The sequence below is a fragment of the Equus przewalskii genome, chromosome 22 (assembly GCF_037783145.1).
Source record: "Equus przewalskii isolate Varuska chromosome 22, EquPr2, whole genome shotgun sequence".
Taxonomy (NCBI): Eukaryota; Metazoa; Chordata; class Mammalia; order Perissodactyla; family Equidae; genus Equus; species Equus przewalskii.
Genome location: NC_091852.1, coordinates 18412818 through 18425320, shown reverse-complemented (window position 1 = coordinate 18425320; position 12503 = coordinate 18412818). Strand labels below are relative to the sequence as shown.

Sequence of the window (12503 nt, the reverse complement as noted above, 5' to 3'; positions counted from 1 at the left end):
TGGTACTCAGCCTTTCAGCTAGCGTGTGTTTATTGAGCAGCTACTGTGTTCCCAGCAATGTGCTAAGTTGATTCAACTTATATGAATATGTGAACAGCAATAAACATGTAGAATTGTTTATTATAGACCTTTGTTTATTTAAATAGTCCAAACTTAGTATACATGATGCTTTGCCATACTAATGGAAGGTGTGGGTCACCTTTCATAATTCTCTTAATCACTTTTCTGCACCTCAGTCTGATCTTTTAGATGAATGCTTTTATGTTCTCTTGAATGTCGGCCACCATGTTGCTTTCATCCACAGACACTGATGATGCTCTTGGGATACAGGTATAGGGAGCACATATAGCTCACTCCCTTGCCTCTTTCTCCCTCCTTCCTACCTTCCAGGCAAAATCCCACAGATACTCAACCCAACTCTATGCCTATTCTACTACTCGAGCTGAACATGGCTGGAAAGAGAGTACACAGCCCTGATGATTCGTGCTACTTTAGATACTGCTTCTGAAGGACTTGTTCCAATTCCCCTGACATTGGTCCTCAACTCCTTCTTCTTTTCTGTAAACGCTTGCTACTTAGGGCTCTCTCTAGTACCATTGTTTTAAGGATATGCTGGTGTCTCAGGCTGACCTGCAGCATCCCTGAGGTGTCTATTCCTTACCCTAAATACTCAATTCATTAGCAAGTCCTTTTGGGCTCTACTTTCAAAATATATCTTAGGGCCAATATTGTATGATCCACTTATGTGAGGTAGCTAGAATAGGCAAATTCATAAAGACGTAAAGTAGAATAGTGGCTACGAGGGCCTGGAGGGAGGGAGTAATGGAGAGTTGGTGTTTAATGGATATCGAGTCAGTTTGGATCACTGAAAGACTTCTGGGGACAAATAGCAGTGATGGTTATACAACAATGTAAATTGTACTTAATGCCACTCAACTGTGCCTTTAAAATTGGTTAAAGTGGTCAATTTTGTGTTATATGTATTTCACCACATTAAAACAAAATCAGTTGAGAAAGTATCTTTGTATACTTTGAATCCAGCCTCTATTGCTGCCGTCCTAATTCAAACCACGGTCACTTCTCACTGGCACTATTGCAGTAGTCTAAAAAAATTTCTTTTTAAATCTTGCCCCCACCTCAGTGTGATCTCTACACACGACAGCACAGTGATGTCTTTCTTTTTCTTTTTGCAGGGAAAGATTCGCCCTGAGCCAATCTGTTGCCAATCTTCCTTTTTTTTTTCCTCCCCAAAGCCCCAGTACATAGTTGTATATTCTAGCTGTAAGTCATTCTACTTCTTCTATGCAAGCTGCCACCACAGCACGGCAACTGACAGACGAGTGGTGTGGTTCCACGACCGGGAAGCAAACTTGGGCTACCGAAGTGGTGAGCGCCAAACTTTAACCACTAGGCCATCAGGGCTGGCTCAGTAGAGTGATGTTTTAAACCACGAGGGACATATCATAACTTGCCAGATCAAAACTCCACTAGAATAAAATCCAACTCTCACTCTGCATGAAACAGCGGGCACCTCGTCCCTGCTTTCACTCTTCCCAGGATGCTCCTTGACTTCCCTCGGGTCTCTGCTTACCTGTCACCTCCTCATAGAGGCCATTCCTGACCACCTAGTCTACACCATCCTCCCAACACACACGAGTGCATGCGTGCAGACACGTGCACATGCATCCACATACCTATACCTTCCTCTGCTCTATTTTTCTTCACAGCCCTTTTTATTACTGGCCATCGTATATTCACTTGTTTACTCATTTACTTATTACTCTGTTTGCCCTTGTTGACTTAAAATTCAATGAACTGCCTACTGATGCTTTTCTAGGCCTTAGCCATGACTGGTACATCACAGGAGGTCAAGAAATGTTTGTTTGCTAAAGGCCTGATTGGAATTGCGTGAGGCTTTGCACTTAAATTTGAAGTTTAGAAAATGGTAGATGGGAGAGTGTTCCAAAGCTGAAAGGATTCTCCTTTAAAAATGAAGCCCTTCAGGAACCAATGACAATACTTCAGGGCCGACTGTTGACAGCAGGAATAAGTGGAGGGAGGGGAGAGATGAGATAATGGATGCAGAGCGCTGAGAAAAATGCAAGACGCTGGTGCTTGTAATATGTTATTATGAATAATTGGCACGTTGATGAGAAAGGGTTTAAAGGTCTCCTGAGCAGGATTCACTTAATATTGAAGGAAAATATTCTTCAGAAGATTATGTCATTTATGTAAGAAAACAGACTTGTTAAAAAGGTTACCGTGGTATGCAGGTCACCCCAAAGTGATGAGGAGGAATGGAACTTTAATGAGGAAAATGCTGAGTGTGTTCAGACGTCCCCGGGGTCATCCTAAGTGGAGTGGGTGGTGAGCAGGATTTTTGTGGTATAGCGGTATAGTATATTATGGCATAGAGGCTAATTTTCAGGACAAAGCAGTGCCTCCCAAAATTGAGTTCCACTATTGTATTTTAGGTTTCTCAAACTTTTGAAGAAGGGAATTAAAAAGAAAAATGAGATTTTTAGAATGAGCTTATGGAATAAAATTTTATTTTTAATAGGAAGAACCACATTACTGCGAATTATGATATAAAGGAAAAAAATAGTGTCCAGATTCGAAAGTAGAGTTGCTGTTCTAAAATGTCGCCTGGGGATTTCATTACAGGTTTGCATTCGTCCTTCTGCTGCTTCCTGCCATAACCAGGTCAACGTTTCCCCTTCTTTCTCAGTCCTGTTCTGGAGGCTTCTGTGTTCTCATTGGGCACTTTGCTGCTAACTCAATGGAGACCTCAAGGTGCTACGCTGCTTCTGTTACTGGGTCACTCCTTAAGCTGAGGACCTTGCTGCTCCCTCCCTGCTTTGTAGGGTGAATGCAGTAATAAAAGAAGTAGACTCAATGACTCATGAGACCCTCACTTGGAAGGTGACCTGCTGTCTTGGTGTCCCTAGGACCAAGGGGTCCTGGGGACACGGGACTTTCAGTGCTAAATCTGAGAAAGCTCCGGGCAAACTGGGATGAGCTGGTCACCCTCCCACTACTAAGTTCAGAGATAGAACTGGCATAAAGAGATGATTCATGGCATCATTTGCTACAGCTCATGCACTAATTCCTTACCCGGAGCCTTTCAATTTCCTGTGACCTCTGGGATCTCCACTGGGCATCTTTAACCCTCCTCTTCTCATTTAATTATATTCATTGAATGGGAGTTTCTATGAAGCCTCAAATACAGTCCCCAAAGCAAGGAGAAAAATTATGTTCATAATTTGTGATGATTGCAATGACTACCTAGCTCCTTCTGCCCCTACCCTGTTCCAGCCACTGTCACTTAACCTACTCTGGGGGCTCAGCTCTATCCCAGACCTTAGGCCTAATCCTGTTTGTGGACTTGGAGCATCTCAGGAGTCTCAAGCCAGCTTCTCTGACCTTGTGCCTCAGCTTGGTACCGGGTCTGTGCTTCTCCCCTACTTTGTACCGTAGAACCCTTGACTGGGTCCCCATTTGTCAACGTGCTTGCATGCCACTACCTGCCTTGATAATCGAGCAAGGGTCCAGTGTCTCCACAAATGGCAGGGGGGCATGTGCATGGGGTCCTGGCCCCTCCAGCATTCCCAGTGTCCTGACCATCAGCCTTGGTCTGCTCTTTGACTCCACACCACTGACTCTGCTCCTCACTGAGGCCAGGCTATTGTCTGTGAGCCTCCCTGGGCCTCCCCTGCAGGACCATCCACACATAGCACCTTTGTGAGCTTTAGAGAAAGATGCCCTTCCAGGCACATCAATTAGGAAAGAATGTCCCCTCTGGAATGACCAATTAGAAAAAAACATCCTTTCCTCAGGCAGCATGTAAGGTGCAGAGTTTGGCTAACAGCCATGGCTGGGTTTTAACTCCTGCTGGCAACCCTTGAACAGGGTGTATAACTTACACAACCACACACCTAACTCTCCACCTAACACTACTGACTAACCGGCTCAGCCGCCACCCAGGCCTGGCACAATGACATGCTTTGTTTATCTGGACAGATTTTGTCTCATTACCAAGCACTGAACTTGACCCTGAATTTGCTCCTTGTCTACTCTGCTCCCATCTCCTTCAGCTTTCAGGTCACTCCTATTTAGGCCCTCATTATTAACATGATGGTGTAAAAAGGCAATGCTACAATCTAGAACAACCTAAACAGACAACACAAATTACATGACATTTACCCATTCTATCAAATATTACAATGAAAATCGATTTGTGTATAAGCAAACCTACCACCCATTGTTTATAATGTTTTGTTACACTTGATTAGTGCTGTGGTCTGGAGATCAATTTTCTAGTCTTTTCTACTCTTTTTTTTCCCCCAAAAGATGTTTACCTTGGGATAGTGCTGTGTTTTCTCTTTCCAAAGACAGTTGAGGATTCTTAGATAGAAGAGAGTTTTCTAATAGAATTTTGACTTCAGGCCTACACCAAAATTTATTATTCCAGACTTCCCTGTGAAAAGATGAAGGTATGAAACTTAACTGCTTAAACAGTGGTAGCCCCTAAAAGGTGGAACCAGAAAAGAGAGGATAGGAAAGAGAAGTTGTGGTCTGATTGGTTGAACACCCCACTTCTAGGAGCAAGGAAAACCCATTTGAGACAGATGTAGAGAAAAGACCAGAGAAGAGAAAAGCCATTTGAACAAGCTGAGTCGCTTTGCACTGGACTTTTGAAAATGTATCTAGCCAAAGAGAACATTTTTCTTATTTGGAATTATAGGCTTTGAAAATTCAATCAATTAGATCCAAGTTTCCCCTGATGGGACATAGAATTTACCACAAAGTCTGAGCCTGCCGTGAAGTCTCATGTGTTACTTTGTGAAAACAAATGGAATTTTATTTGTGAGGCGGGATAGATTATTTTCATACGTCTATCACATTTAAATGCAGGCTGCTTAGTGATTTGGGGAGCACTGCTGTTTTTACAAGGCTACCTTTTCATAGTTAAATTGTGTTCACAAAAAATACAGTATAGAACACATAAGTACTAATTTTAATATAACTGTCGGATACGTATTACGTGGTACACATAAATATACAGATACATCTAAACACATATGAATCTAGAGACAATGAATGAATATGTACATAAAATTAAGAGACAAAGTTTCATCAAGGTGGTTACACATGACACTTTAGTTTAGAGAATGTCAGTTCCCTTGAAATGCCTTTGCACAGCCAGATCTATGCTAAGATCAAAATCTAATTTTTTCTTTTTTTTTTTTATCCACCAAAAATAGCTTCATAAATAGAAACAATTTCTCTAGGGTATCTTTCTTCCTTAGAGTGTTGTGTAATGGATGTAGGAAAAGTTTGGAAAGAAAAGCTCATCTGCATTTATAAACCCCAAATGGGGTTGAATTTTGCAGGCATGATAAATGAGCTCGAGTCCCCTAATTGTGTAATCACTCCTTATGCCTCCAATCATCCTCCTCTAGATGACTTCCTGTAATTCTAACCAGTGGCCCAGGAGAAATAATGATCCACGCTTGAAATTTGCTCCCATTTTTATAATATCGCTGCATGGTGTACTTAAAGTTACTCACTTTCATCATACTTCCTATGAGGCATGATGTGGGAACAGTAGCCTACTTACTTGTGTTTATCTTCTGGAGTGAAATATGCTTTTCCAGTTGTCTCCTAAGTTTCACCTCTGCTCCATATTTGCCGGTGGTGCCATTGTCGGCCAGGATGAAGTGGGAATGCATGCTGTTGAGAACAGTGAGCTTGCTCATGGGATTGGACATGGTCTGATACGGTCGGACGACCTGCAGGATTTCAAAAGGAAGAGGCGGAAGTCAGAAAAAAGAGAGCAAAACATGAAAAGGAGAACCAGATAGAGAGGAGAGAGAGTGAGAAGGAAAAGCAATTCTCGAGTACAGTGACAGGATAGTCCACATCCTCGTCCTAATACCGCTTTGGGTAGAAGCAAGATTTATAGTTAATGCTCCACGCAAAGCAAGATTATGCTTAAAGGGTGCTGTATTAATTTATTTATTGAATTCTTACAGAAACTAGAGTTTGTGCTTTCATTGCACTCAAAAACTGGCATGTGAAGGACTGTTTCATTTTGATGTTGATTTTTTATTTGCTGATGAACCAAAAATAATTTTTAAATTTAGTTATTTTGTTTCTTTCTTTCTCTTCTCCATCATGTCCATTCTCTGTTAGGCACAGCAGAGTAATTATGATTCTGGAGTCTGGTGGGAGCAGGGTGATCTTTTCTATCAAGCCCGTTCAGTAATTTGAATGTCTGTTATTTAAAAATCAACACTGTAGTTATTAGACACCTTGTTTAAGTGGAAATGTTGAGTGTAAAATTACTGTCTCATGAGATGCATATGAATCAGGCCCAATATGTTCATCTCTATCTTATGGTTTTGTTGCATTATTTTAATTTCAAGGTGAATTACACTACATAAAACAGAATAATTCTTAGTGTGGTCTTTCAGATTTTTGATATGAAAAGAAAAGAAAAACCAATTGTGAGCTAGTTGCTTTATATCCATTATCTATATTCCTTGCAACAAATCTGCAGGGTAGATGCTGTTATGTTTATTTTGTAGATGAAGAAACAGAAATGGAAGTAAAGTAGGTTTTCCAAGAGTTTCCTACACACAGAACAAGAATTCATACCCAAGTCTGCCTGATTCCACAATCTATGCTTATTCCCCTTTCCCACACTGCTTAGACTTCTAAAATATTTAGATAGAAACTTCACTCAAGACTATGAGAAGGAACATTCAACAAGCTCATTGTTACGTGGTCCCAGTACAGTTATCCCTGTACCCAGTCATTGAAATTGACAGGACAGAAATAAATGCTATTGGGTTTTTATTTCTGTGCTTTTGTGCTGTATGTACATTAATTATGGAGTTGAGATGTTCTTGTTCATTTTCAGTATGTCATAACTCACCATGAAAAGTTGTAGTAAGATTGAGTAGTTTGTTAAAGGAATTACAAAGTGATTTAGTAAGGGCAGTCTTCAGTAGTAAAGATCTCATATAAGTCATTTTTTAGACCTTGATGCTAATTTTCAAAACCCCACATTTCTATGTGCTTGGCAAACAGAACCTTCTCAAAAAATAGTGAATGAATGAATAGGAAAACTTGAGACAGACAGGCTTTTGTTTAAAATTGAAAAAAAAAACCCCTCCCTTTTCTGAATTGTTTAGGAATTGATCTAATCTAAATTTAAAATGTGTAATTCTGAGCTTTTGAAATATCCTTCATTCTTTTTAATATATGTCCTATTTGTTAATGTAGCATTAATATAACATTAATTTCTAGCTTCATTTTAGTTGGCTCCTATTGATAAAGGAAGCTTATAACCTTTTGATGATTGTTTCCAGCAATTACATGGAGCAGTATTCAATTACTCCTTTGTCTAGAAGAGTGAACGAAAGACCCCCGAAATACAGAGACAGAGGTTGGCTCGCTCCGTCCTGAGTTCTTTATCAGTGGAAGAGTAGGTTGCTTGTGGTGGAAAGTCCCATTTTGTTGTTAACCATTTTTTATCATAAAACATTCATTCTACAGCAGAGTGCAAGTTAATAAATATTAATGCTTTGTTGAAAGAGGCTTAGCAGAAAGACTTTATTCTGTTCTTAAAGTGCCTTTGCATTGTGCTTTTGGACAAAAGAAAATGCTTGAGTTACTGTTCTCTTTTCTAACAGCAGGTCTCCCAAGGCTCCATGCCAAGAAGGAGGAAGACCCAAAGCACTTCTGCGAGAGGCAGGGGCAGCGGATTTTCTAGAGGTTAAACTATGCGTGATAGTGAACCCCAGACACTCGTTCTACGTGAGATATGAGGACATGCTTTCTAATTCCTGGGAAGGTAATTAAAGACCATCAGTGAAAACAACAGTTTCAAATGGATAAAGGAGTGAACATGATTCTGGTTCAAGCTAACGTACTCACCACAATCTGAGAATAAAAGAACATAATTAAATCATCTGATTCTATCCTACATATCTGTTTCCTCCAGGACAGGATTCTAAGGACATTGATGCTTCAGTCTTCTGAGTTTTGACCTTCTTTTCTTGTGAATCATGGCGCACCAGCTCTTTGGGAAGACTGTGCATTTGAATCTGTCATGGCCAGAGGGTCAAGTTTACCAAATTACACATTAATTTCACTTTCTTCGTCTTACTGCTCCCCATTTCTTTTGATCTTATGTGAAGGTAAGTTAAAGGTGGTCATATTTTGGCAGGCATTTTGTCTCCTGATTAATAGAAGATATAAATCTGAAAAAATAAGTAAAATGTCCCAATTTATTTTCCAGTCATAATTGGAGGAAGATATGCTGAATCTTGGGACAATCCTGGGTGTACAAGCCACGGAAATCTATTTGAATCCTAGTTCTGCCGATGGCTGTGTGAACCCGAGTCTTAGATTTTTAATGTGTAAAAGGGAAATGACAAAATCACTTACCTCATGGGAGTTAGATGAGATTATATGTGCAAAGTGCCTGGCCCCATGCCTGGCTCATAGCAGGCAATCTATAAATGTGAATTCTTTTCAAGCTCTCCTTTATTTTACCAACTGTAAACTCATTTTCCAATTGCAAACTAGGACCAAAATGAAATGATAGGGGACAAATCATTGACTTTTGTTTTATACAAGAGGTTTAAATCAACCAATTTAAGTAAAGAAAAAAATTAGCATCAGTTGGCAAATTATGCAAAGTGTCTTTTCTTTGCCACATCCTCCCAGGCCATTTAAGAGGGTGATGCTCTGGAACTCCTGGTTGATTAACTGCAAAGTTGGAAATAACTTCCCAAATACTTTAGAGAAATGCTAAGCTTGCCTAAAAAATCCACCTAATACTCTTCATTACAAACATATCAGCAGCCTATTTTTGTTTGAGTTACAATTTGCATATCTACAAAAGATTTGCTGATCCTCCTGTTGTTTTTCAAATAGAAAAAAATAATGTCTTTGTATCACATGAATACAAATGAATTTTTCTCTCTGACAAAATTTTGGAGGTAATGCATCCACTTTCATTGTTAAGAGCTCATAAAAAGAAGACATTTTTGGAAATGTGTGTGTGTGTGTGTGCACGCACGAGTGCACGCATAGTAAGAACACTTGTGACGTGTCCATGACTTGGAGATATATTAGATTACTCTAGCATGCTTCTCAGGCAGTGTTTCCTGGGAGAATCAAGCCCTGTGCCCTGCAGCATCCATTGTATGTAATGTTTCACCTTCGCTGCTAAGAATATCGGATGGGCCAGGTTAGGTCCATCCTTGAGAGAACTGAGAAGATTCTGTGAAAATTAACAAAAATTTTCTGTGTTTTGTAGTTCGGATGAGGAATCTGGGTTGAGAAAGGCTGAATGGTGTCTGAAAGACCTACATATCAAGTGCTCTTTCATAATGGTACATAATATCTATACCTAGAAGGGAAATTTGCGTAGAAGTGGATTTTGGATACTTAGTACTCTTCAGGGATCATGGGCCAGAATGTCTCTGAGTAATGACATTTTGCCTCTCTTTCTTTTCCCTCAAGAGTGGATGACAGAATTCTTCACTCGTTAATCCATTGTACACAACTTTGTATTGGCTGATTGGTAAAATTTTGGTTCCAAGGCCTCTGCATACCTTGACTCTGAAACAAAGAGGCAATGAAGTGGGGGCTGTTTAAGGAGTTAATGGAGGTGAAGGCCTTTTATATAAGATATTTGTAGGGTCATTATCATTGTCAGGAGGGGACTGATCCAGAGACACTGTAGAAAATCTGAACATCCTTCACATGCTGGCACCAGAGCTCAGCATTTATTTTCCCTAGATGGGCTTAAATCAGTCATCTGGGAGTTGAGCTAAGACACCTGTTGAGTTTTCCTAGCTATTTTCATGCATGTTCCGGCTCCCCCAGTAGTACACACTGGGAAGTCAGGAGACGGGGGTTCTAGTTCTAGTTCCTGTAGTTACTAATTCGTGACCTTGGGAAAGTCTTTGAATTCGTTCATTCATTTACTCACTCATTATAAATTTCTTGAGGAAATGTATGTCATAAGTATTAGCTAGGTTGAGGAGACATACAATCTCTCATCTAGGTAATATCTCACAATAAATGTTCAAAATATATTGGAAGAAACGTTTTGGATGATACTCTTTGGTCTCATATATAAGGTAGAGGACTTTAAATTTCTAAAGGCTTTCTACCTCTAAAATTGAGTCCGGACAACCCGTGTTAAAAAGTATATTTGCCTTCTCTAAGTTAGTTCAGAACATGATCTTCCATGTGTGTTGGCTACAAAAAACGTAGTTTGCTCATGTCCTGGGGTCTCTTCCATTTTGTGGTGCTTTCTACAATGCAAGGGCAGTTTGGTTATCTGTGACTCCTTTCCTGAACAGAACTGAATTGAGATAAATCAGGTTTTTGAGTCACCAATCACAGTCCTCTGCAATCACAGATCTTATTATCTGGTGAGGTGTGTAGCGACCTGCCCCAGGCAAGTAGCACGGTAGAGGGTGTGTGGCCCACTGAGTCATCCTTTCCCCCCTAATAGCACTGTGATTATAATTTAGGCAGGAAGAAAATTAGCATTCATTGACCACTTATTGTATACCAGGTACTGTGATAGACACTTTCACATGGATTAATCCATTTCATGCTTATTTTACAGGCCAAACTGTGGAGGCTCAGAGAAGTAAAGTGTCTTGGTCAGATTTGCCCCACTAACCACACTCTTTCGTCTAAACCACATGTTGATCTTAAATTCCTTTACAGGTCAGGAGACACTTAGAGGGAAGACAGAGGACACAGCGTGATTTTAAATTTGTAAAGGATATTATGGTTGGTTTTGCTGCTGGACATTTTTGCCAGTGGCTCAGCTGGGCATTAAAATTCTTCTGACAACTGATCAGATTATTTCCAGATGAGTCCACTAGAACTGTATAGTCTACAGGGATCAGGAAAAGCACCAGCAGGCAGCAAAATGGGGTTTGTGCTTTGGAGAGAGAAACAAAAGGAGTGTCAAGGTTCTTGTAGGATCAGGCATGTGTTTCTAGGAGGAATGAGGGGATACCACTGAGAAGTGGGAAGCAACCTCTGTGTCTGCGATAAAGGAACATGGGGACGGAGAGAATGAAATGAAAAAAAGAAAAAAAAGAAAAAAGAAAGGCTCTGTGTGTCCTCATAATCACAGCGAGGCCTGAGCTGCTGGAGACGCTGGCTTACTTCCTATTCTGGCAGCTCAGCTGTAAGTCTAGGTATAAAGCAGGGTCATGTTGAAACCCAAATGCTGCCTCTCAGCTCAGCAATCCAAACAAGAAACCCCCAAACCCAGGGATCCATCTTCAAAGATGTCCAGATACTCTAGCCGCATGAGTCCCACTAAAATCCACGGCAGGAACAATGATATCTTTCTGCAGCACTTTGAAAATGTGCCCCTCAACTCGTGGGCTTGCAGAGAGCTGCCCTGTCCTCATTTCAGGCTTTCCACTCCAATACCTTCACCTCTCTTTGCCCTGTCCTCAGGGGAACCGTGTGCCATTCAGACACAAGGCCTGCTGGCAGTGGAAGAAGGCCCTTGTGCTCTGAAAGGGGTTACTTGCTTTAGAAACCACCACATATCAGTGGGGTGATTTTAAAAAACGTTCAGAAATTCTTTGAAAATCTTCACTTAGTCTGGGCTGGATTCAGTGATTCCCTTCTAAGAAGTAGAATAAAACAGAAGTGATGGTTTGTGACTTCCAAAACTAGGTCATAAGAGGGCTCCTCTTAGCTCTCTCTTGGATCCCTTACTTGGGGGGAAGCCAGCTGCCATGTTAATAAAGCAACATTCTGGAGAGATCTATGGTGAGGAACTCCTACCAACAGCCACGTGAGCGAGTCATCTTGGAAGAGGGGATAGTAGCCCCATTCAATCCTTCAGTGATGCAGCCCTAAATGACATCTTGACTGTGACCTTAAGAGAAACCCCAAGTCAGAACCACCCAGATAAGTCCCTCACGAATTCCTTACCCACAAAAATTGTGAGACAAAAAATGGTGTTTTAAGACATTAAGTTTGCGGGTAATTTGTTACACAGTGATAGATAACTAATGCAATTGTGTATTATTATCTTCTTTGAGACTTCAAATGTATTTTCTCCGCTTTATTCTGGATTCACCGATACATCATAATTTCACGACCTCTAGCCCCCGCTGGGGCTCCGTGCTGCCTGGCGTTCCTCCCTTGGGCTCTAATCAGTTCTGGTTCCTGTTGTCCACTGGGCCTATGACTGCCATCCTCCACTCTCCTCATATGTCGGACCCTAAACACCTTCCTTCCTTATTCGGCAGATCATCTGACTCCAGCGCCTACACACTTGCCAGGTTATTTACCCTCTGTGTCTCAGTGTCTCCATATGTAAAGGGAGATTAATAATGATTATTACCATCTCATTGGGGTCTTGTAAGCTTTAAATGAGATATAAGCGCATGGAACAATGCACATATGAACTCAAATAAATGATAGCTGCTCTT

The 12503-nt window shown here is 40.8% G+C and overlaps 1 protein-coding gene across 18 annotated transcripts in view; it reads right to left on the bottom strand.

The window, feature by feature from the left end:
• Positions 1–12503, bottom strand: part of TRPM3 (transient receptor potential cation channel subfamily M member 3) — a 502828-nt gene that overhangs the window by 219484 nt on the left and 270841 nt on the right. For all 18 annotated transcript variants that reach the window (XM_070590426.1, XM_070590437.1, XM_070590427.1 and 15 more), the window contains exon 6: positions 5621–5792. In XM_070590426.1, coding sequence (XP_070446527.1) covers positions 5621–5792 — 172 coding nt within the window. The remainder of the gene's footprint in view (positions 1–5620; positions 5793–12503) is intronic.